Source organism: Ostrea edulis, chromosome 6 (genome assembly GCF_947568905.1).
Source record: "Ostrea edulis chromosome 6, xbOstEdul1.1, whole genome shotgun sequence".
In the NCBI taxonomy this organism is placed as follows: Eukaryota; Metazoa; Mollusca; class Bivalvia; order Ostreida; family Ostreidae; genus Ostrea; species Ostrea edulis.
In genome coordinates this window covers 31,211,387-31,238,270 of record NC_079169.1, presented here as the reverse complement: position 1 = coordinate 31,238,270, position 26,884 = coordinate 31,211,387, and the positions used below count along the sequence as shown (strand labels likewise).

The following is a 26,884-nucleotide window of genomic DNA, read 5'->3' as shown; positions in this document are numbered from 1 at the left end:
CTATTTTGGATAATTTAATAACTAAATACTTTAGCTATATAATAAAGTTAAAAGGGTTGTTGAATTTACATAGATAAATATTGGCACTCGCAAGCTCGTGCATTTTAACAGCCAACTCATCCCAATATTCACCAGTATAAGTTCAATAACCCTATAATATACAATAATCATTCAGAGGAATTGACTAGATAACAATACTTTATGCATACAATAATCATTCAGAGGAATTGGCTAAATAACAACACTTTATACACGATATAATCATTCAGAGGAATTGGCTAAATAACAACACTTTATACACAAAATAATCTAGAGGAATGGACTAAATAACAACACTTTATACACAAAATAATCATTCAGAGGAATTAACTAAATAACAACACTTTATACACAAAATAATCATTCAGAGGTATTAACTAAATAACAACACTTTATACACAAAATAATCATTCAGAGGTATTGACTAAATAACAACACTTTATACACAAAATAATCATTCAGAGGTATTGACTAAATAACAACACTTTATACACAAAATAATCATTCAGAGGTATTGACTAAATAACAACACCTTATACACAAAATAATCATTCAGAGGTATTGACTAAATAACAACACTTTATACACACAATAATCATTCAGAGTAATGGACTAAATAACAACACTTTATACATACAATAACCATTTAGAGGAATTAACTAAATAACAACACTTTATACACAAAATAATCATCTAGAGGAATGGACTAAATAACAACACTTTATACACACAATAATCATTCAGAGGTATTGACTAAATAACAACCCTTTATACACAAAATAATCATTCAGAGGAATTAACTAAATAACAACACTTTATACACAAAATAATCATTCAGAGGAATGGACTAAATAACAACACTTTATACACAAAATAATCATCTAGAGGAATGGACTAAATAACACTTTATATACAATAATCATTCAGAGGAATTAACTAAATAACAACACTTTATACACAAAATAATCATTCAGAGGAATTAACTAAATAACAACACTTTATACACAAAATAATCATTCAGAGGTATTAACTAAATAACAACACTTTATACATACAATAATCATTCAGAGGTATTAGCTAAATAACAACACTTTATACATACAATAATCATTTAGAGGAATTAACTAAATAACAACCCTTTATACACAAAATAATCATTCAGAGGTATTAACTAAATAACAACACTTTATACACAAAATAATCATTCAGAGTAATGGACTAAATAACAACACTTTATGCACACAATAATCATTCAGAGGAATTGACTAAATAACAACACTTTATACACAAAATAATCATTCAGAGGAATTAACTAAATAACAACACTTTATACACAAAATAATCATTCAGAGGAATGGACTAAATAACAACACTTTATACACAAAATAATCATCTAGAGGAATGGACTAAATAACACTTTATATACAATAATCATTCAGAGGAATTAACTAAATAACAACACTTTATACACAAAATAATCATTCAGAGGAATTAACTAAATAACAACACTTTATACACAAAATAATCATTCAGAGGTATTAACTAAATAACAACACTTTATACATACAATAATCATTCAGAGGTATTAGCTAAATAACAACACTTTATACATACAATAATCATTTAGAGGAATTAACTAAATAACAACCCTTTATACACAAAATAATCATTCAGAGGTATTAACTAAATAACAACACTTTATACACAAAATAATCATTCAGAGTAATGGACTAAATAACAACACTTTATGCACACAATAATCATTCAGAGGAATTGACTAAATAACAACACTTTATACACAAAATAATCATTCAGAGGAATTGACTAAATAACAACACTTTATACATACAATAATCATTCAGAGGAATGGACTAAATAAGAACACTTTATACACACAGGCTGTCCAGCACCCTTGGACAAAAAATAAGGGCAAATTTTAGGGATAAAATTTTAAAAAATTAGGGCTAAATTAGGGCTAAAATTAGGAATTTTTAACCAAATTGTGGAAGTTTTAATTATTTAAAAGGACTTACCTTGTCAAATTTGACAATAAAGAAACTCACATGACACACAAATAAGATGTAAGTACAGGAAGGGCGTATTCCAGTGTTCCATGGTCTCAGCTATTATTGGCTATAACCTAAAATCTCAACTCTTTATCACAAAGTCACAACCAATAAACAAGCTTGACACATGGATCCACAGGTCAACTGCCTTTCACTGCATCAGCATTATCTGAATAAGAACTGCAATCTACGTTAATAACACACATTTTGTATGAATGCATTTTGATTTTTCAAGACTGATAAAAAAGTAGGAATTGACATGAAAAATAAGGGATTTTTTAGGATTTCCCCTTGAATTTTACATTTTTTAAGGAATTTTAGCAAAACTGAAAAAAATTAGGAATTTTAGGGCCGCTGGACAGCCTGTACACACAATAATCATTCAGAGGAATTGACTAAATAACAACACTTTATACACAAAATAATCATTCAGAGGAATTAACTAAATAACAACACTTTATACACACAATAATCATTCAGAGGAATTGACTAAATAACAACACTTTATACATACAATAATCATTCAGAAGAATGGACAATCCGATTAAAATCAGCTCCTCGGTCCACTCCTTTATTTCTTTTGATTTGTCGCTAAATCAAAAGAAATAAAGGAGCGGATCGAGGAGCTCATTTTAATCAGATTGCCTTAGGGCCTGAACTCCTAACGAGGAAGAGGTAGAGAATTTCACTATTTTAGTTTTACAAGACAAAAAGTGTCATCTATCTTAATCTACTTATCTCTGTCCTAGAGCAGTAACACTCTGTCCTAGAGCAGTAACACTCTGTCCTAGAGCAGTAACACTCTGTCCTAGAGCAGTAACATTCTGTCCTAGAGCAGGAACACTCAGTCCTAGAGCAGGAACACTCAGTCCTAGAGCAGTAACACTCTGTCCTAGAGCAGGACCACTCTGTCCTAGAGCAGTAACATTCTGTCCTAGAGCAGTAACACTCTGTCCTAGAGCAGTAACACTCTGTCCTAGAGCAGGACCACTCTGTTCTAGAGCAGTAACATTCTGTCCTAGAGCAGGACCACTCTGTCCTAGAGCAGTAACACTCTGTCCTAGAGCAGGACCACTCTGTCCTAGAGCAGTAACACTCTGTCCTAGAGCAGGACCACTCTGTTCTAGAGTAGTAACACTCTGTCCTAGAGCATTGACACTCTGTCCTAGAGTAGGACCACTCTGTCCTAGAGCAGTGACACTCTGTCCTAGAGCAGTGACACTCTGTCCTAGAGCAGTAACACTCTGTCCTAGAGCAGTGACACTCTGTCCTAGAGCAGGACCACTCTGTCCAAGAGCAGTGACACTCTGTCCTAGAGCAGTAACAGTCTATCCTAGAGCAGGAACACTCAGTCCTAGAGCAGTAACACTCTGTCCTAGAGCAGGACCACTCTGTCCTAGAGCAGTAACACTCTGTCCTAGATCAGGACCACTCTGTCCTAGAGCAGTAACACTCTATCCTAGAGCAGTAACACTCTGTCCTAGAGCAGTAACAGTCTATCCTAGAGCAGGAACACTCAGTCCTAGAGCAGGAACACTCAGTCCTAGAGCAGTAACACTCTGTCCTAGAGCAGGACCACTCTGTCCTAGAGCAGTAACATTCTGTCCTAGAGCAGTAACACTCTGTCCTAGAGCAGTAACACTCTGTCCTAGAGCAGGACCACTCTGTCCTAGAGCAGTAACTCTCTGTCCTAGAGCAGTGACACTCTGTCCTAGAGCAGTAACACTCTGTCCTAGAGCAGTGACACTCTGTCCTAGAGCAGGACCACTCTGTCCTAGAGCAGTAACACTCTGTCCTAGAGCAGTAACACTCTGTCCTAGAGCAGGAACACTCAGTCCTAGAGCAGTAACACTCTGTCCTAGAGCATTGACACTCTGTCCTAGAGCAGGACCACTCTGTCCTAGAGCAGTAACACTCTGTCCTAGAGCAGGACCACTCTGTCCTAGAGCAGTAACACTCTGTCCTAGAGCAGTAACACTCTGTCCTAGAGCAGGACCACTCTGTTCTAGAGCAGTAACATTCTGTCCTAGAGCAGGACCACTCTGTCCTAGAGCAGGAATATTCTGTCCTAGGGCATTAACATTCTGTCCTAGAGCAGTAACACTCTGTCCTAGAGCAGTAACACTCTGTCCTAGAGCAGGACCACTCTGTCCTAGAGCAGTAACACTCTGTCCTAGAGCAGTGACACTCTGTCCTAGAGCAGGACCACTCTGTCCTAGAGCAGTAACATTATGTCCTTGAGCAGTAACACTCTGTCCTAGAGCAGGACCACTCTGTCCTAGAGCAGTAACACTCTGTCCTAGAGCAGTAACAGTCTATCCTAGAGCAGGAACACTCAGTCCTAGAGCAGTAACACTCTGTCCTAGAGCAGGACCACTCTGTCCTAGAGCAGTAACACTCTGTCCTAGATCAGGACCACTCTGTCCTAGAGCAGTAACACTCTATCCTAGAGCAGTAACACTCTGTCCTAGAGCAGTAACAGTCTATCCTAGAGCAGGAACAATCAGTCCTAGAGCAGGAACACTCAGTCCTAGAGCAGTAACACTCTGTCCTAGAGCAGGACCACTCTGTCCTAGAGCAGTAACATTCTGTCCTAGAGCAGTAACACTCTGTCCTAGAGCAGTAACACTCTGTCCTAGAGCAGGACCACTCTGTCCTAGAGCAGTAACACTCTGTCCTAGAGCAGGACCACTCTGTCCTAGAGCAGTAACACTCTGTCCTAGAGCAGTAACACTCTATCCTAGAGCAGTAACAGTCTATCCTAGAGCAGAAACACTCAGTCCTAGAGCAGTAACACTCTGTCCTAGAGCAGTAACACTCTGTCCTAGAGCAGTAATACTCTGTCCTAGAGCAGGACCACTCTGTTCTAGAGCAGTAACATTCTGTCCTAGAGCAGGACCACTCTGTCCTAGAGCAGTAACACTCTGTCTTAGAGCAGTAACACTCTGTCCTAGAGCAGTGACACTCTGTCCTAGAGCAGTAACACTCTGTCCTAGGACAGGAATACTTGATACAGGGGTAGGGCATCATTTGGTAGGTGGCTACATGCATTTTATAACCATCCATACAGCATTTCTTCAATTGCATGCATCAAATCAAATATTGTTTTCATCAACTGAATTAATGCTTGTATCAAATCAAATATTGCTCTCATCAGTTGAATTGAATTGAATTGCGCACAATAATTGATGATATCTTCAAATAATTGAATATATCTTCAATTATTTGAATTTTATGTTAATTTGGCACTCAAATATATCTATGGACTCAGTTTGATGTCAACAGATAAGAAGAATTTTCAACAAGTAAGTTTTAGTCCACCCTAGCACCAGAACTCCTTAACCCACAGGTCAAGAATTTCTTAAGTCTTGTTCACCATGTCTATACAAACAGTTTGTCTGCTAGATGTCAATGTGTAAAGAATTTTGTTTTTGCATCACCATTTTTTTAAGGTTTTGAACCTCAACTTTCGGGTCCCTGGGGTACAGTGACCATAATTAAAATTTACAATTTTTGTTTTCCTCAACCCAGAGATGTTTGATACCAAAAAAATTGAACATTGTCAAAGTACACAACAAGTTTCTATTCAATTTGCGACAGTATTAGTTAGTCTAAGAACAGACAGATGGATAGAGTGAACAGACAGAAATCTCTGTACCAACATACCATCTAAAGAAGAGCATAGAAAACCGACTGCTACACATCTACCGATATTTGTCTAGAAAAGACAAGTCTTGTATAAGACATCCAAGTTTTCTGTTAGGAATCACAACAGTCTTGATTATGTGTAGTCAGTGAAGGATTCTGGGAAGACACAACATATTCATTATCAGTATCCATGATGTAAAGCCTCATTCAAAAGGACACGAGATCGAGAATATTGAAAATTTACCGAGATCGAGAATATTGAAAATTTACCACCAGGAGCAGTCTTTTCCATTTGAAAAGTTTCCAAGTAAACAACTGTTTATTTTTTTATTCTATTAACATTTTATATTGAAGATTAATACAGATGTTCAAAATACAGTATTTAATACAATTGTAACAAACATGTCATTTGAGATGGAGATTCTGAAGTGTAGTGATTGTCTTGGCACACTACATCTAGTAATGTTATCTATCATAAATCACTTGTGGCATATGGCAACCCCACAACCCCCTTGCCTCAGTTTCCAAATTCTAATCTGTCCATTCCAAGTGTAGTTACAACATATGGTGTGAATAAAAATCATTTTTTTTCTCACTTCTGAGCAATAATTCAGAAGGACTATAACACATCCTGCCCACAAAGAGGACTTTCACCTCTAGTGCATTATCTTGCAATTCACATATAATCTTCAATCAATTTTCACTTCCTTCAGTAATCCACACATACAGTAAAATAATTCCAGTCTAGGAAAATGCTTTGTTCCATTATTTTGCATCATCAAATTCAAATGTTATCAAATTGTAACCTGGACAAATTGATCTAATATTTTACAATTTTTTATTAAAAATAGCTGAACCAATTTCTGAAAGCACAGTTTTTGGTTGTTGTTTTTCACCTCCACCATTATCTTTATATCATCATCCATTTATCTGTGTCATCATCATTGTGAGGTCATCATCCATTTATCTGTGTCATCATCATTGTGAGGTCATCATCTTCTTCTTCCTCCTCCTCCTCCATTACCTCTTTCTGTTGCTGGCTGTTCACAGAGAGATCCAGGGGAACTAACTCTTCTGTCTCCACTGGAGTTGGTTGTGAAGAAGATGGCTGCAATATAAAAAAAAAATCCATAAAATCTATCATCTATCAAGAAAAACTAGATGCTGTCATAAGACAGTTATACCCACACACAAGTGTCTACCTCTTAATGTACTCTCCTTTGTACCAGAGGAACTTCTGCAGAAGCCACAATACTTATAAAATTTTCATTACAATTTGGGAGATGAAAACCCCTTTCCAAACCCACTCCAATCAACTACACCCAAATAATCCCCCACCTCCAATCAACTACACCCAAATAATCCCCCACCTCCAATTCACCTGTAACTCCTAGCTGTCACATTTGAAATAGATCAACACAAAGTCATGTTAAAGAACATTGAATTTGTATTTATTATATTACAATGAATTACTCCTGAACCAATTCCTCTTTGGAAAATTTATACATCTAAGCCTGGTTTTTGAGAACCCTCGAGGTTCCAGGTATTTCTGAGGTACTAGTTTTATTTTGTAATGCATTATCTGTTTGAAGGATTCAGTAACAATGTGGATGGATTATTCCATGAACAATCTGTTTTATGGTGTTCAATAGGAATTAGTGTCATGTTTTACATGATATTGTTGACAATTTTAAATGATATTGTTGACAATTTTAAATGATATAGTTGACAATAACTCCCATTATACAGATGCATTGTACATGGGGTGAAACTAAAAGGTAGAACTGGCTAGTGCACAGGCAATTATATCGCTTGGGTTCGAATTCAATATCAAAGATTTCTCTTTTATAGTAAATTTGAACCCAAGCAATATAATTGCCTGTGGGCTAGTGGGAGAAGGATTGGGTCATCACATATCTGAATATTTGTGAAAATACATAATAATTTGAGAACATTTTAGAGTACTTCTATTCATTAGACCAGCACCTTTTTACTTTAAGGTTTATGAAATGCTTTTTTTTTCTCTTTGAAAAACTGGGTAGGAAGGAGAGAGAGAAAATCTTTAAAATTCTCTGTCGAATTTTTGTTTCATTTTTTAAAAAAAATGATTTTCTTTCGTTTTATCAAGGAATGTCTCATTAAAATAGAATTTCCTGCTTGCTAGCAGTGTGGAACTATTCCAAACTTTCTCTTGAGATTATTTATTTCTGGTCAGTTAAGATCCTCACCCCTAAACCATATTCTTGCTGCTCATGTAAAGATACATGGAGCATTATGTTGGGTAATTGTTGAAGAGGTCATCCCCTTCCCCTCACTTTATGATTTTATATGGTTGAGACCCCCAGCCCTACACCATATAGAGTGGATTGACCCTTGACCATGTGACCTCAAAATCAATAGGGACACATTATGATGTACAAGTGTACCGAGTTTGATATCTGTCAAGCAAAGGGTTCTCAAGATATTGAGTGGACAGTATCTTCCTATGTCCAGTTTGACTCAAAATCAGTAGGGGTCATCTACTCCTTAGGACACACCAGTGTACCAAGTTTGACATCTGTCAAGCAAAGGATTCTCAAGATATTGAGCAGTCAATATATATCCCTATGTCCAGTTTGATCCTTGACCATATTACCTCAACATCAATAAGGGTCATTTACTCCTTATGGTGTATCAATGTACCAAGTTTGATGTTTGTGAAGCAAAAGGTTCTCAGGATATTGAGTGGACAGTATATTCCTATATCCAGAGTAAATTGACCTTTGACCTTTTGAAAATAAATAGGGGTCCTCTTCTACTCATTACCAACCCACATATGAAATACCATTACAATCATGTGAATGATTCTCAAGATAGTGGGCAGACAATATGTGGTCTATCGACCAACATGTACAAAGCAATATGCCCCTTTTTTGATAAATATATACATATATAGAGACCAGTGAACAGCAAATCAACATATGTACGTTTAAAGAACAATGTGCCAGGAGATCAAAATATGCATCTCATATGCAAAGACGATGAACTGCAAAGCTCTCCTCCTGAAACAGAGACCCTAGTGTCTTTACCTGAGTCTCCTTTTTCTCCTCTTCCTTCCCCACTAACTCTACTCTATTTGGCAGTTCCTCTTTGTGTAGCATACTCAGGAGAGCTAATTCCTCCACCTTTAACCGGTTTAACTGGTCACTTAGCTTACTGGCCACATTCATCAATGTTCTCTCTTCATCTTTCAGTCGCTTCAATTCCTTCAGTTCTGACATTGTATTCTAAATTCTAAACTGAAAGTACAAAATCATGTCTTTTATGAAAAGGTGAAGATAACGAACAGTGATCAATCTCATAACTCCTATCAGTAATACAAAATAGAGAGTTGGGCAAACACGGTCCCCTGGATATACCAGAGGTGGGATGAGGTGACTAGGAGGAGTAAGCATCCCCTGTTGACTGGTCACACCCGCCGTGAGCCCTATATCTTGATCAGGTAAATGGAGTAATTCATAGTCAGAATCAGTGTGCCAAGAACAGCCTAACAATTCGTATGAAACATGTCAGACAGCATTTGACCCAATGACAGCTTGTATTTGCAAGCTAGATCGTTATATAGACCATAAAATTTGCGAAATGCTGACTTTAAATGAGACTGTTGAAACCCCATTAATATCCCTCTGTTTGTCAGTAGCCTGCCTCGATTTAAAAACTGACCATAGGCAAAACAAGTTCTTACGTATTGAATCAGTTGAGAGACATAAACACCATATACAGGTGATAATGGAATATTGCTACACAAATATGGGAAATTAAGGGTAGAGAAGCTGAAGTCAACCTGTCTGTCATAAAGTTGAGTTGTTAATTTGTTCTTAACATCTATGTTCAGTAAAAAATCTAAGTACAGAGCAGATGTGAAACTCTGGTGTCTTTTGTTTCGAGTACATTGGGATATATCGAATCGACATAATGAAAATAATTATTACTAATAGGTAAAACACCGTCAAATTTTATTTAAATGTGGAGTTAAATAAATGTAACTGCAATCAGTGACAAATCTTTATTATGACCAGATCTCAACTGCATCTCCAGAAAATAAAAGTCAGTATCATATACATGTACACTGGTTAAAGATTGCTACCTCAAAATCTTAGTTAGGGCATTCACTTCATGACTGCACAGATCTAAGTTTGTGGTCTACAGCTGATGACATCTCAATATGAGTGAAAAATTCACCACACATTAATGAAATATAATTTACTTAACTCCTTCACTATTTCAAGGTCTTTCTTGCATTAGCTCAGTAAGGTACATATCATTTGTAAAAAATGCCATTATGCTTCTAGCTGGTACATGAAATTACTATACTTGGAACTCAGCATTGCTAAGTTTCATAAATATACACACCACCAACAATTACAGGTTACATTGAATTTAAGGAGGTATATTACATTGTCATAATGGCCGACTTCCTTTTAAAGCATGAATGAAAATATATATATCAGCAATATTTGTACATTCCTTTTAAATTTGACTGCCTATAGCTGAGTAGCTCAGTCAGTCATGTAGACTGCTGAACTGTAGATCACGGATTCGAGTCCAGCAGGGATTTAATTTTCTTTTGGGGATTACTTTCTACTAAAACTGCATTTTTAGACTATAAATAAAATAAATCTGAAAGTTTTCAATTTTAAAATATTATTGTACATATCCTCCACTTTCCATCCATATCATATTTCTCTGGTGTGTTATTCCTCCTTAAAGAAGATTATCTCCTTAAAGAAGATTAGTACATCCTCACAATATTTTGAAAGAAAGTATCTTACAAAAGCATAAATAAACATCGACAGTAATTATCCTAATCAATTAGAAATTGTTACCTAACTGGTCAGCTCAGTTTCATTACCATAAGATTATATCTTATACTTTCCCTCCATTGCAATTTCTTTTGTGTATTATTCATCCTAGTGGTCATAGTAGTGGTTAAGGCATTTCCTTCACAGGTAAACTGAGAATAGACTTAAGTCCAAATTTATTTCATTTTAAAAGTTAGCTGGATTAAAAATGTAGACTTAAGTCTATTCTCAGTTTATGGTCTTGAGTTCAGAAGTCCTGTGTTCAGATCCAGATGCTTTGTCACACAGGTTTAACACAGTGATTGCTCCTCCACCTAGTGCCCTGCATTTGAGGTGAAAGTCATGGATCTTTTGGATATGACCCTAAAAACACAGGTCACAGCAGGTACAAGCACAATAAAGAACCCTCACTGCCAACGACATAAGCGCCAAGTATGGGTCAAAATTTGTGGCACTTCACCTACAGCTGGTGATGTCTCAATATGAGTGAAAAATTCAAGAATGTGACATAAAGCATACTAACAAACAAAACATTCTTAACGCTGGACAAAATAAAAAGAAACTCTCTCTGAAAGGACAAAGACCAGTAACTACTACTATAAGTCATTAACTTCTGAAAGAAAATATATCACTGAAAACATTCTCTCACTTGTCATTGTGCTGTATTATTCAATTGACAGTAAAGTTTAGCATACTGACAAACATACCAGTTTCACAACTACATGCGATGCAATCTATATCAGTCTTTGTTGATTTAATTTTAGTTTCAGTTATCAGTACAATGTATTCATAATAATTTTATGATGCTTGCATTAAAACATAATTATAACCTTACATACCTGTTATCTTGATTGACGAATAAAACGAGTTAAAAATCCTTATTTTTTAGGTCAGGAATCTGAATGGAAATTACATCATCAAGGCGCAGAACAGCATGAGGAATTTTTCCCATTGGTGTTAAAAGTTCCTTGACTTGTATGTGCTGGACATTGATGTCAATGTGACCTAGCATGCACTGGACATTTGTCTTTTCATGCATACAAATGTTGGCAGATTGTCCTGTTAAGGCTGCACACATGCGGAGAAATCTCTCTCGGAGAACTGTTCTTTGTTCTTGCTTCAGGTTATCAGATTCCATGTACTCCACAGATTTTCCCTGACAATACACGTATAAATCTAAATTTAGAAATTTAGCAACTTTCACAAAATCGACATGTCAAAATGATGCCACGCATCTCAAGGTTAAAGGTCAATGAATACCCTTTATGTGCTTTTGTATATATATAGGACTGTATATGGTTTGGGTTTGACCTTCAAAAGCCTGAAAATTTAAGGTATTTTATGACACTAATCACAAAATGGCAATTCAAATGTTTTGTGAAATTACTTCTATCGATCTCTTTGCTTGTATATCACAGCCTAGCTCAGTGGATAAGGTATCGGATTACTGACCCGCAGATCCCAAGTTCAAATCTTCCGACGTCTTTTGTGTTATTCATTGAAATAAATTTTTGAAAACAATGTTTTTACTCTCCAAAATTGTGTATTTGTTGCCTTTTCGACATGTACCTTTTGCAAATAATCATTTCTTTTATGATTAATTCATAAACTTCTTCAAGTGTAGTGAGCCACCCTTAGTAAATCTTTTAGATTTTTCCCCCCAAACTATAAATATATCATATTTTAATTTTGCTTCATTTCTTGTTACAAGACATAAGAATAAAACAATTTATTTGTGTATTTTCATTATTACCCAAAACACAATTTTGTTTACTTCCAAAACACTACACACCAGAAACACCAGTTTTTATCCATTTGAGTGACCTGCCCCTGATTTACATTGAGTGATCTGCCCCTGATTTACATTTTATAGTTTTTTGTTTTTAAAATACCCAAAGGGTATACATATTGGTAGGTAATAGTTACTACAAACCAGAAATGAGTAATGACAGCAAATCTACAATGTTAGAGTGGATGAGTTTGATTCCTATTGATGGCTTTAACATTTCTTTTATCTTCTACTGTTTACTTTGTAAAATCTGAATATTCAAATATTTTCCCCCCTCAAAAACTAGAATGGATACCCCATGTTTACTTTGGTTGTATCCTTTCATTATTACTTGAGTGACATGTCAAGCATGAGATTATTGTCCATTTTTAGTAGTGTATGAGGCTTCCTTAATTAAGTAAATGATGTATTTGACCTGATTTAACACAAACTAATAATAAAACTTGCAAAGTAAAGGTGCATAGGAGGAAATTGGAGAACTTGGCAGAAACCCACATGACTGAGCAAGTGATCAAAGGATCTAATTATAATTCAATTGATAATCACTGTACTCTATTCTGGAGGATAACACCAGCCTAGGGCCATACTAATGATAAGCTAACTACTTCACTACCCACACATGCATTGCTTTCTTTGATTTCAATGTTTGCTTCCTAATCATTCATCAATTTAACCTCAGAAAGCATTTGTTTGATTTTAACAAGATATGATTATAATTACAAAGCCTCCCTAACGAAGCACCAACTTTATTATCTTTATCATACATGTACAAGTTTTTGTATTAATCATCCCTGTGCAAGATCCCATGTCTCCTCCAGTCCATGTTCTGAAGTTATACTGGTTTTTATGACCAAAGTCATAGGTTAAGGTCATCAAAGTAACTTGACCTTGACACTAGTTGATGGGCTCCATCATCCAATCATCATTGTAGATCCCATGTCTCTACTAGTCAAGGTTCTGAAGATGTAAAAGTTTTTATGATAAACATCAAATGTCAAGGTTACTGAAGTCATTTTACCTTGATATTAGTTTGTAGGACTCAAAATCTAATCATCATTGTTGAATATCCCATGTTTCTATCAGTCCAGGTTTGACAGTTAGGCTAGTTTTTAAGATCAAGGTCAGAGGTCAAGGTCATACCCATTTGTAGGCCTTATCATTAAATAATCATTGTTGAAGATTCCATGTCTCTATTAGTCCAAGTTCTGACAAAAAATCAATTTATATAATGAAGGTCAGAGCAAATGAGAGATGTAGTTGATGAATCGAGACAGGCTTTCTTGATGCAGCAGATCCTACACTGACCAGATTACCGCGCTGTGGATCATCCTTGCTATCAGTGTTACAAGTGCCCTAACAGCAACATTTCACCATAATTGAGTTGTCATACACCAATGTAAACAATCTGATGAAATTTCGACTTTTCGCTTGTTGTCAGGCAAAATGGCGGCACATCCCTTGCTGCACAATGTGTGTGTAAATGGAGCTCTCTGATTGGCTAATGCTTCCATCACTCAAAATTTCGGCGATCCACCAATTCCTGGAATGGAACACCTAGCTTGCAATACATAAACTTTGATGATTATCACAGAGCATTTCACAGCCTCCTTTGGCAGTTACTCTGGCACTGCAGAATGGTTGATTGGATAATGAAGATGACAGATGGGACAAAATCTGGCAGTCAGGGGACCCTGTGGACGCGACTGGATGGCTTAGACACAGATGATCCAGGCCTGATCAGTCATCAACAGATGCAAAACATGACATCAAGATTGGTCTCCATCTCCTCGCAAGTGGGCCTAAACATCCAAAAAATCTGAGTACTGAGAGTCAACACATCCAGCTCAGAACCTGTGAAACTTACAGGAAGTGTAACCATTCATCTACCCGAGTAATGTCATCAACTAATGTGGAGGAACAGATGCAGATGTGAAGACTTGTATTGGAAAGGCAAGAACAACTTTCAGAACCTTCAGAAGCATCTGGAAATTTCAAACAAGAGGCCCATGGGTCACATCGCTCACCTGAGTCACCTAGGCCCATATCTAAAGATTTTTCCATACATATTTGCATGTAAAACTTTGATCACTATTATGGCCCCAACCTACCCCAGGGGGGGGGGGGGGGTCATGATTTTTACAAACTTAAATCTGCACTATATCAGAAAGCTTTCATGTAAATACAGAGCTGCAAACATTAACATTATAAAATGGAAAATCGTAAGGTGGAGGTCAGGGAAGCGCCTAGGCCGCTGGAGATCTTTTCTGAATAAATATGTAACCTGAGCAATTTTAGGCACATTTCAAATGCAAATTTAATGAATTTAGACATACTAATTGTTATGCATTTTACGACTGCAAAAGATCAAATACATCTTTTATTGATTTTACTTTCTAAGGCCAAGTAAAATTAATTAGTAGATTATCATTCAAACTTCACAAAAAAATGGGGCGGGTGGGAGGATTTTATTTTTTATTTTTTATTTTTCACCATGGTATTCTTGACCTCGAAAATGCCTTCTCTCATTGAAAAAAGGCTTTATAAATCATAATTACATGTGTATTTGGGTTTCTAAAAGGCAAAGTGAAACAAAGTATGTTTACGATACCGGATCGGACATAAAAATATCCAGAAATCGTAATTTTGAAAAATAAAAAAAATCGGGGCGGGGCGATTTTTGAGGGGCGGGCGGGAATGATAATCTACCAATTAATTTTACTTGGCCTAAAACTTGTGTATAAAATATTGTTACATTAGTATAATGATATATAATTTTACAGTTACTGTGTCAGTTATTCTGACAATTTTAAAAAAAAATGATTTTAGTTACTGAATCAGTTATTCAGGCAATTCTTTTTTTATGTCATTTTCGCCACCGTAAGAAATGTTGAAGTTTGTCAAACAGATTGTACACTTATACAAACTCCCCCTTTCTGACTTTGAAACGAATACACATGTAGATGTTTACAGTGTACTTGCATATTGTTCTTTGAATTTCTAGCTCCATTAGGTTTTCTTCTTAGGGGGAGGATTGTTGTTATTTCCATCAACACGTGCTTTACGTTTAGTAGCAGCTGCCATAATGTTTATTTCAAAGCATTAAAATGATTGAGACTCTGTATAGATATAGACTATGCAAACAAACGTAGCAACAACTATAGCTTGTTTATTATAAAAGTAAAAACCAATGACGGACAGCTCTAAAAATTTCGAAATGTCAAATAAGCGAAAATTGGAAGATGTACAGTGAAATCGTAAGGCGTATTTTCGGCCCTAAAATCGTAAGCCTTACGCCAAAATCGTGAGGGTTGGCAGCTCTGTAAATATAAACTTCTTTGGCCCAATGGATCTTCAGATTAAGAAGATTATTAAAGATTTTCTTTATATAATATGTAAGACTTTGATCCCTATAGTGGCCCCATCCTACCCCCCGGGGCCATTATTTTACAGTGTGACCGTTGAGACAAGCGAAGACCCCATAACATCTTACAACACGACATGAGGCAATTCATCTAACACGGGAAATATAATGCGGTTGATGTAAACAGTACATTGTGACGTCATCATTAGCTGCGATTGTTTTTCTTTCAAATCAAGAATTATCCACAATAAAATGTACGAAAGTATGGGAAAGCTTGTCTGGAATTTAAAATCATTTGTGGTACTTTCCAAACTATTTATTTGTTTTATCTACGGGGTTGTCAATGAAGTATTCCGCAGTGACGGCGACATTTTTCCGGAAGCGTTATAGGTAGTCCCCATCATTTTTCAGCTGATGAAGAGCAAATCATGTGACTAAATTGCGTAATCATTGGAGCGAGCTCGTCACGTCGCGACGTCTGCGAATTGCTCACCATAAACTTTTCTAGCCCAGTGGTTCTTGAGAAGAAGATTTTTAAAGATTTTTCTATATATCAGTAGGCAAAACTTTAATCCCCTATTGTGGCCTCATCCTACCCCCTGGGCGATGATTTCAACAAACTTGAATCTGCACTATGTCAGGAAGTTTTCATGAAATTTAAATTTAAGCTCCTCTTTTAATTTACGTTATATCAGTCCTGTTCTATCAGTCCTATCATTGTGTGAGAAAATCATGTTGAATGGACAACCCAACTGTTCACTTTGACTATTTAATTTGAACTGCTAACTTGTTGTGATAATTTAGTAAATATGACGTCATATTGCGGGAAAACTGTCAGCTATTAATTGTGAAGATTCTATGACATGATTATTGATACAGCACATTTAAGATAATTATCATACAGTTATGAAACATTTAAGAACAAGAGGCCCAAGGGCCTAGAATCGCTCTTCTGATAAATTGTACAACCCCACCATTTCTATTCTTAGCCTCTTAGTATTCTAAATCTTTAGTTAAATCCTAAGAATTCAAAAAAAGTAGGTCAATGTGACCTACTTTTTGGTCTACACATTTTGAGAACCCAAGAAATATCAACTGACAAAGTTTGATGATTTTAAGCCAATTAGTATCTGAATATTGAAATATAGCTGTCAAATTCCAATCGTAGGTCATGGTGACCTACTTTTTGGTCAGCGAACTCCGAACATGCAAGACCCATCAACTGACAAAGTTTGATGACTGTAGGTCAAATAGTATCTGAAATATATAAATATAGCCGTCAAATTCCAAAAGTAGGTCAAGGTGACCTACTTTTTCGTCAACACCCTTCAAACATGCAAGACCCAACAACTGACAAAGTTTGATGACTGTAGGTCAAATAGTATCTGAAATATATAAATATAGCCGTCAAATTCCAAAAGTAGGTCAAGGTGACCTATTTTTTTCGTCAACACCCTTCAAACATGCAAGACCCAACAACTGACAAAGTTTGATGACTGTAGGTCAAATAGTATCTGAAATATATAAATATAGGTGTCCAATTCCAAAAGTAGGTCAAGTTGACCTACTTTTTGGTCGAAACCCTTCGAACATGCAAGACCCATCAACTGACAAAGTTTGATGACTGTAGGTCAAATCGTATTTGAAATATATAAATATAGCCGTCAAATTCCAAAAGTAGGTCAAGGTGACCTACTTTTTGGTCGACACACTCCGTTGACTCAAGATGCATCAACTGTCAAAGTTTGATGATTGTAGGTCAATTAGTGACTGAAATATATAAATATAACTGTCAAATGCCAAAAGTAGGCCACAGTGACCTACTTTTTGGTCAATACACTCCGAAGACTCAAGACGCATCAACTGACAAAGTTTGATGATTGTAGGTCAAATAGTGTCTGAAATATAGTAATTTAGCTGTCAAATACCAAAAGTAGGTCACGGTGACCTACTTTTTGGTCGACACAAACCGAAGACTGAAGACGCATCAACTGACAAAGTTTGATGCTCCTAGGTTTTACAGTGCCCAAAATATGCATCTAAAATTGAAAATGTGAAATTTGAATATCTGCAAAATTCAAAAAGTAGGTCACTGTGACCTACTTTTTTATAAATATGTTTCAAGGCCTCAAGATGCATCAACTTACAAGATTTGATGATTCTAAACCTCTCGGTATTTGAAATAACAACTTAAAATATATCTATAAATGATAAGCCATAAAATTCAGAAAGTAGGTCACGGTGACCTATTTTTCAGTTGACGCATTTCAAGGTCCCATGATCCACCAACTGACAAGTTTTGATGATCATAGGCTTCAAGGTGTCCAAGATATGCATCAAAATTAATTTTAAAATAAATACCTGCAAAATTCAAAAAGTAGGTCACCGTGACCTACTTTTGAGACAACTTGACACAAGGTCCTAAGATGCATCAACTGTCAAAATTTGATGATCCTAGTCCTTATAATGACTAAAATATCTAAGATTTAAGGAATTTAAAAAAAATTTAAATTTAGGTCAACTTTGAAGTGACCTTGAGACCACGCCCTTTGCCCCAGGGTAATGCCTTGAACAATTTTTTAATCTACAACATATCCTCATCCTTATGTGTAAGTTTGGTGATAATCTGCCCTGTGGTTCTTGAGAAGAAGATTTTTTAGCAACCACTATTTTTTTTTGTATTTTCCTGATTATCTCCCCTTGTTAAAGGGTCACATCCCTATATTTAGTATGTATGAAAGCCCTTGGGCCAATGATACCCTGTAACAAATTTGAAAAAAATTGGCCAAGGGGTTCTTGAGTTATAGCCCTTTTTCTAAAAAGTTTACGCACACCGCACACCGCACAAATGGCCATAGCATTAGCTCTTTGAGCCTTTGGCTCAGAAGAGCTAACAAGAGATGTTTGTAAAACACATATGCCCCTCATGGTGCAAAATTGAAAAGGGTTATACACACATATTATTTAATTGAGAGTAGTATCATCAATTCAAAATATTGAGCAGACAATATCTTCCTATGTCAAGAGTGGATTGACCATGTGACCTCAAAATCAATAGGGGTCATCAACTCCTGAAGATGTACCAGTGTATCAAGTTTGATGTCTGTCAAGCAAAGGGTTCTCAAGATATTAAACGGACAGTATATTCCTATGTCCGGTTTGACCTTTGACCATGTGACCTCAAAATCATTAGTAGTCATCTTCTCCTGAAGATGTACCAGTGAACCAAGTTTGATGTCTGTAAAGCAAAGGGTTCTCAAGATATTGAGTGGACTGTATATTCCTATGTCCAGTTTGACCTTTGACCACATGACCTCAAAATCAATAGGTGTCAACTTCTCCTGATGATGTACCAATGTACCAAGTTTAATCTGTCAAGCAAAGGATTCTCAAGATATTGAACAGACAGTATATTCCTATGTCCAGTTTGACCCTTGACCATGTGACCTCAAAATCATTCGTAGTCATCTTCTCCTGAAGATGTACCAGTGTACAAAGTTTGATGTCTGTCAAGCAAAGGGTTCTCAAGATATTGAGCAGACAGTATATACCTATGTCCAGTTTGACCTTTGACCATGTGACCTCAAATTCAATAGGGGTCATCTTCTCCTGAAGATGTACCAGTGTACCAAGTTCGATGTCTGTCAAGCAAAGGGTTCTCAAGATACTGAGCGGACAGTATATTCCAATGTTCAGTTTGACCCTTGACCTTTGACCATGTGACCTTAAAATCAATAGGGGTCATCTTCTTCTAAAGATATACCAGTGTACCAAGTTTGATGTCTGTCAAGCAAAGGATTCTCGTGACATTGAGTGGTCAATATATTCCTATGTCCAGTTTGACCCTTGACCTTTGACCAGGTGACCTCAAAATCAATTGGGGTCATCTACTCCTTAAGATGTACCAGTGTACCAACTCGAGCAAAGGGTTCTCAAGATACTGAGCGGACAGCATATTCCTATGTCCAGTGTAGATTGACCCTTGACCTTTAACCTTTTGACCTGAAAAACAATAGGGGTCTTCTTCTTTTCATAACCAACCCACATATGAAATATCATTACGATCAAGTGAATGGTTCTCAAGATATTGAGCGGACAACATGTGGTCTACCGATCGACAGGTGCAAACCAATATGCCCCTCTTCTTTGAAGGGGGGCATAAAAATATCCAGACATTCACCAACACTTGTTCATGAAAAATCCTTCACATTTACTGGCTGGTGTTAGCAATAAAGATCTACAGCAAAGAATCAACTAACTACTATCATGAGATGAGATTAAGAAGGAAAGATCAGGCACATCCTGCAAAAACAAATCACCCAGCACTGACCAGGCCCTGTCCTAGAACCATATCACCCAGCACTGACCAGGCCCTGTCCTAGAACCATATCACCCAGCACTGACCAGACCCTGTCCTAGAACCATATCACCCAGCACTGACCAGGCCCTGTCCTAGAACCATATCACCCAGCACTGACCAGGCCCTGTCCTAGAACCATATCACCCAGCACTGACCAGACCCTGTCCTAGAACCATATCACCCAGCACTGACCAGGCCCTGTCCTAGAACCATATCACCCAGCACTGACCAGGCCCTGTCCTAGAACCATATCACCCAGCACTGACCAGGCCCTGTCCTAGAAACTAGGGGAGAGGAAAAAGAGATCCAAGAACTGCCCAGTGGCTGACACTAAACAAATACGCCACAACTAGATGGAACTGAAAAGTGACACAGGAACAGGGACATTGGAGGATAGCCTATGCCTCAAGAAGGGAAACAGACCTCAGTATGTTGCTTTTCTCGTGTAAAATTTAATTCATTAGTCTGATGGAAACACGAGATGCATTCTGAAATAAGTCTAAGGGTGAAATTTCGCCCTTGTTCACCTGAGAAATAGACCATAATGAGAGGTCAGTCGGAATTTAATTTCCAACCCTGCCACATGGACATATTTATGATGGATTCTTAATAAAAATCTTGATCACTCTATTTAAAAGAAACAAGAGGTACTGTGAGCAATGCTCACTAAGAATACCCCCCGCTTACCCCAATCTCCCAAAGGGTGTTGTTAATAGGTATAAATTACCTCTTTCCTGAGTATAAAAATATGGTATGCCTTTGTAGAAGAAAATGGAAGATATAGTCCGGACACAAATCCATGGCATAAACCTATAATTTTGACCTTGAGATCAAAGGTCAAGGTCATAAAGAGGTCATGAATGTACATGACACATAGTCTCATGGTGATACACCCATGTCTTATGGTATGACTATGTCAAAACCCTATAATCAATTTTGACCTTGAGGTCAAAGTTCAAGGTCATATAGAGGTCATGAAGGTCATGAAGGTACCTGAGACATCGGCTCATGGTGATACACTCATGTGTCAAATATGCTATGCCTATGTCAAAGAACAAAGAAGTTATGGCCCGGACACAAATCCATTGTAAAAAACCTTTAAAAAAACCTTTAATTTTGACCTTGAGGTCAAGGGTCAAGGTCATATAGAGGTCATGAAGGTACTCAACACTTTGTCTCATGGTGATCCACCTGTGTGCCACATATGGTATGCCTAAGTCAAAGAACAAAGAAGTTATGGCCCGGACACGAATCTGCACAGACAGACATACCTATATACCCCCCCCCCCCGAACTTCGTTCGGGGGGTATAATAATCCATTACAATTAACTATCATTACCCCAGCAGATTGCCAAAATCTTAATTTCCCTTAGAGTTCATTAATTAATCAATTAAGGATTCATAAAAATTTTAAAAATTAAAATACGTATTTTTTGCTGTACGGAGACCTCCGGGTATAACAAGATGTATGGAGCATTATTTTATATCTTGTTAAATATTCAAAGTCAGCATTTTAAGAACTAATAGTTGATCTGTGTTTTAATAATATTAAAATAATAATACCATATTTATATAGCACCCTTTTCATACGCTATGTTCGCTTAAAGGTGCTTTACAATGCAGATATACCTTACTACAGAATGTTACACACATAATACATAGAAAATAAATAAAACATTAAAAAGCAATGATATAAAAGGTGTTATCACATGTAAACAGTCCGTAGCTGTACCTATCCTGATTGAACATATAAAACATGAAAACACAAGATACCATAAATATGCTAGATAAGAATAAACATCAGTTTCAGGGCGTATTGAAATAATAATCAAATACACACACAGCATATGATGTCTCCGTTATAATACATTGAAACATAAAAAAAAATTTTAAATAAAACATCACAAAATGGTACTCGAAAACTAAAACACACAGTCAAAACAGATCAGATAATCTTAATGCACTGAAACAGCAAACACGAATGACTGAAATGATATAAACTAGTCTTGGAAAAAATGTGTTTTCAGTGACTTGTGTTCTATAGTCCCTTACATGTTCTGGAAGGGCATTCCACAATATTGTTCTGAAACACCGATCCCCGTACGTGACGGTTCGACTTTTTGGAACAACTAGAGAGACCGATTGTTTTATAGACCTAAGATTTCGGGTAGGCTTATATATCCCTAGTAATCGTTTGATATAAATTGGGCACTCATCATGTAAGGCTTTGTAAGTATAAGTAAGTATCTTTTGATATAAATGTAGTCCTACATATATGAACATGAATTCATCCGAAATAATGTTTGTAAAATTATGAAATGTATTTATTAATTCTTTTCTATAAACTTTGTCAAAAAGCAAATAATCTACTCAAATAACTTCTATGTACAGTTTAATGTGAATCAAATATTTATCACATGTCATGTGATCAACTTCAAACACATTCATTTGGAATTTTATTTCACCAAAAGCTTAAATAAAGAACTTTTTCATTATGTTTCTGGTGGTTTTCTATAAGATTATTTAAATTTTGTACTAAGCGAAAGTAGATTCATCATTGTCCATATTTCTTATATTTTAATTAAAGATTAATTTATGTAATATCACTAGTCCTCATCTAACACTTCTTTTCAGAAATTTCACAATTCTCTAGCAACATTGTCACAATCTATAGACCTATCTTCCTTTTGTCAACCTCTTCAGATTTAATTTCACACAGAACTTAATATATAGTATCGGTATCTCGTGATTAAGTCTCTGTTAAAATGCTCTATCATGAATTGTTAATTTCGCTATTTTTAACTTCACATGCTGTCCAAAGCAATTAGCTAAATATGGGTGCGCGACGTTTCGGGTGCGCGAAGGTTCGGGACTTGGCATGTACGACGTTTCGGAATTTGCACCGACAGTTCGGGAGTTCGGCGACGACGATTCGGGAGTTCAATGACGACAGTTCGGGTGCGCAACGTTTCGGGCACAACAGTTCGGGAGTTGGCAAATAAATTATATATATATATAAAGTCTCTTTTTTCGAAGTAAAATATATATATATAAAAAATTGTAAACACTTTGTAGAAATGTTTCGACCGTGTTACTGGTTTTCTTAAAACACGGCAGAAGAAAACCGGTAACACTGTCAAAATATTTCTACAAAGTGTTTAGAGTTTATATATATATATATATAGAGAGAGAGAGAGACAGAGAGAGAGAGAGATTCTTTTCTCTACTGATTAAAATTCTGATACATGTGACTTATCCGTCAATAGATAAATACATAATTGGGTCAATATAAATTTTCACTTGTGAATCAAAAAGTATTTCCTGTCTTTCAATCTTCATTAGGCTTAAAAACTTCATTAAAGTTTTCATTTTTATGGTTTATGAAAAGTTTATAATGATTATAAACTTTTCAGAATTAATGTATGCAGGATTGATTCAAGATTCAAATGATGAATGAATGCAAAATCCATAAAAGTTGGATATTCTTTAAAAAATATATGATATTTTGTAAAACTGATAACAACAGAAATTAAAATTTTTAAAATCTTAAAAATTAGCTCCTGTTTCACATGACTTTAGAACTAAAATGCATTAAAAAGTTCTCTAACTAACAAACATTATATAGAATCTATCTCACATACAAACTTTATCGATAATACACTTAGATTTCATTCTCAAAAATAAACTGATTGAATAAATAGGGTGTCAAGCCACTTTTGGTCTAAAAAATATAGGATTATAGGAATTTATTTGGCAGTTTATAGGGCAAATATAGGGAGTTTTACAGCAGATTTGTAGGAATAGATAAAGTTTAGCTAACTGATCTATTATTGTGAACAGTGACTATTGTGAATAGTGCTCTATGATTATGAATAGTGACTAAAACTCTATTGTGAATAGTGACTATAGCACAGTTAACATGTGATGTTAAAATGTAAATAAAAGATTTCTCAATCACATTAAAACCACTTTGAAATTTTCTGGTATTTGATACATATGGCAAGAAATTAGGACTTCGTTTTAAGGTGATACTTTTGTACCCTAGGTTACATGCTCTGTATTTCTTTGATACAAAAGTTACAGAATGAGTACAAGATAAAATCGAATGAAAAAAGAAAGTAAGAAATATATGTAACCCATAGCCTTAACTGAATATATGTGTCTGCAGTCTTGGTTAGGTTACACATGGTACACTTGGTTACAGATGGTTACAACTCTAAACGGATACAGGCCAATTTGTAATTGGAAATTAAGACATGATGACCTGTTCTTGAAAAATAGATCTATACACTGTAGTTTGAATTTAAAGTTTGTCAAAACACTGCTAAAGATAGCTTACATAGAAAATAGTATAAAATGTCATATTTGTGTAGTTATAAATTTACCATCACAGTGAGAGCATATTGGCAACTGAGCTCAGTATAAAGACTGATAAAAAAAACCCCGTAATTTTCATCATATATGATTTTGGATGGAGTTTGGACTTAATTTGTCAATGTGCATCGTATTACGTCCCTTTTTTCAAAGTAAAATATAAAAAAAAACAAAAAACCTCTGAATATTTAAAAAGCAATACAAGCTGTAACTGACGGTAAATATATTGAAAAATAAAAGAACAAATATTGAACATATTTGTGATTAGAAACATACAACTTAATAGAATCAGAGTAAATATGAAGCAATAAACCTGTCAATCAGCAGAAAAGGTTGATTCATGAATCATTGTCATCCTGTCAGTAATTCCTGCTCGTAATTTCCGATGTGAATTGACTTCGGAGGTCACCAGTTTGGAAAAAACCGAATGAGAGGCACTGAGCACGTGTCAGATTTGTAAACAATTTAACATGTCAATTTTATAGAAAATTCACAATCAAAATTTCATTTGAGTTGCACATATGCGTAATCATTACTTTCTTACACTTATAGTACTTCTTGCCATTCATGAAACTATGCAATATTTTAAACAAACGGAACGTGTAGTTACTCACGTCAGTTTCCCTATTTGTATATGACGTCAGTCTCAGCAACCCGATTATGTTCGGCAATCATCATTCCCATGTCCGTGTATACGATGCAATGGCGGTTTATATGAAACGCTATTGTAGGTATACTCTCAAACAATATTCCCTTGTTTATTTTGCTGAATTTTTCTTCAGATCTTGGGGATTATATCAGTTATACCGATAGAAGTTAATTGATGCATAATTGGATAGTTGAAAAAATGCCGTCAGTTACAGCTTGTATTGCTTTAAGATGCTGTATTCATTGCAGAAATAAAAGACAGAATCAATTGTAATTCGATTGTTCGACAACAAGAGGTCATAATCAAAAGTTACCGTCTAGGGCCTATATTTGAAACAAATTTCTATAAACATTATTTTCATCCTTATTTCCTAATCAAACCTCTGGTATTCTCATAAGAACATGATTTGAAACAACAACATTGAAATAATTGTCTATTGTTTCAGTGTAACGGTAATCTCATTATGTCGGCAACTTTCATAGCCCGAATTTCCACTGATGCATTGAGTAACAAAATTTTAACACAAACAAAATAAATATTTATGCATTTTGTTACTTTACATGAATTACACCTATCAACAGTTCGGGTGGGCGACATATGGCAACTTCCAAACCATCGTGCACCTCTTTTAAAAATAATTTCAATAATCAACACCCGAACTGTTGTGAACAAACTCCCGAACCGTCGTACCTGAAGTCCCGAACCGTCGTTATCAAACTCCCGAAACGTCGCACCAGGTGCCGAACAGTCGCGGACCCGAAACGTCGCGGGCCCGAACTGTCGGTAATTCGCTAAATATCATCATCCTAGTCATGGTGATCATGATTTGATTTTTTTTTTTAACAGTATTTTATTCATGTATAATATATATATATATAGAATATACATATGGGATTAGGCCGCAGGCACAATGCCTATATAAGCCCTCTCCATAGGTCAAAGGTCAGTTATGACAGAATATAATTATCAAGTAAAATTGTACACACAAATAGATGATAATTACTGCTCTCTACCTGCAGGCATGTACTTTCTACTAGTTTAATCGACACAGATGTTCATCTCATTATATGTAGAAACTTGTTTTTTAAAAGCGATCTCGCTATAACGGTTTTAACCAACATTCTAATAAAGGGAATAAATATCCACACTTGCTATACCCAACTCTAAATCACTTTTATCTGAGTACAAATTAACTGATTATTGTATTACCTCAGATATGTACAATATTCTGATAAATGAATTATCTTGTAAATGAAACGATAAATAGGCCTATGTGCTGATTCATTTAAACCTCCATGTGCGAGAATGCTTGGAACCCGGTGTTATTGGCAGAAAGAGAACTTTAAATTTAAGCAAAGCTGGGCTCGTCGCGAATATATTGTCTCAAATCGAGAGAAATAAATCATGAAACTTTGCCCTATTGGTTTTTTGGTTTTTTTTTACCTCTTAAAGTTGCGTAACAACAGTCAACAGTTTTTGTTTGAGCACTGTATTTCTGCAATGCACTCTCCAGCGTGCCGCCACACCACGTACTTTCGTTTTTGCGACGTTTTGCCACTCGGCACACCTCGGACACAGCTCGGACTTTTCCCTCAAGTTGAGAACAATCTGCGAATGTGGACAATGTATCAAAATTAGTAATAAGGTATGATTAACAGCTATATACTATTATGAACGTATGATGATTTATATTATTACAATGCTTACGCATTCATGATAATGCTTATAATCATTATTGGTCGTATTTCGCTCGGGTT

The 26,884-nt window shown here is 35.8% G+C and overlaps 2 protein-coding genes across 6 annotated transcripts in view; one reads left to right on the top strand and one right to left on the bottom strand.

Moving 5' to 3' along the window:
• Positions 1 to 6,066: 6,066 nt before the first annotated feature.
• On the bottom strand, positions 6,067 to 26,710 carry LOC125646655 (snRNA-activating protein complex subunit 5-like). Of its 5 annotated transcripts, none has more exons than XM_056142421.1 (5): positions 26,571 to 26,710; positions 11,434 to 11,750; positions 10,645 to 10,957; positions 8,822 to 9,031; positions 6,067 to 6,861 (listed from the first exon to the last, which is right to left on the bottom strand). In XM_056142421.1, the coding sequence occupies exons 4-5, from the start codon at positions 9,011 to 9,013 to the stop codon at positions 6,709 to 6,711; spliced, it is 345 nt and encodes a 114-aa protein (XP_055998396.1). In that variant the 5' UTR covers positions 9,014 to 9,031; positions 10,645 to 10,957; positions 11,434 to 11,750; positions 26,571 to 26,710; the 3' UTR covers positions 6,067 to 6,708. The 5 variants fall into 5 exon arrangements, with proteins under 5 accessions (XP_055998396.1, XP_055998394.1, XP_055998395.1 ...); XM_056142419.1 differs by lacking the exon at positions 10,645 to 10,957 and adding an exon at positions 13,148 to 13,340 and having other exon boundaries at positions 26,571 to 26,698; XM_056142420.1 differs by lacking the exon at positions 10,645 to 10,957 and adding an exon at positions 13,271 to 13,340 and having other exon boundaries at positions 26,571 to 26,698.
• Positions 26,659 to 26,884, top strand: part of LOC125646648 (tetratricopeptide repeat protein 39C-like) — a 37,253-nt gene continuing 37,027 nt past the window's right edge. Inside the window, exon 1 of the mRNA XM_048873116.2 lies at positions 26,659 to 26,772. The gene's annotated coding sequence lies outside the window, so the exon portion shown is untranslated. The remainder of the gene's footprint in view (positions 26,773 to 26,884) is intronic.

Bases quoted from the DNA above. Each gene is read 5' to 3' on its own strand.
- LOC125646655 (XM_056142421.1), bottom strand. From the start codon at position 9,013: ATGTCAGAACTGAAGGAATTGAAGCGACTGAAAGATGAAGAGAGAACA. The intron at 6,862-8,821 runs GTAAAGACACTA...TTTATATTGCAG, and splicing joins AGGAGAAAAAGGAGACTCAG to CCATCTTCTTCACAACCAAC.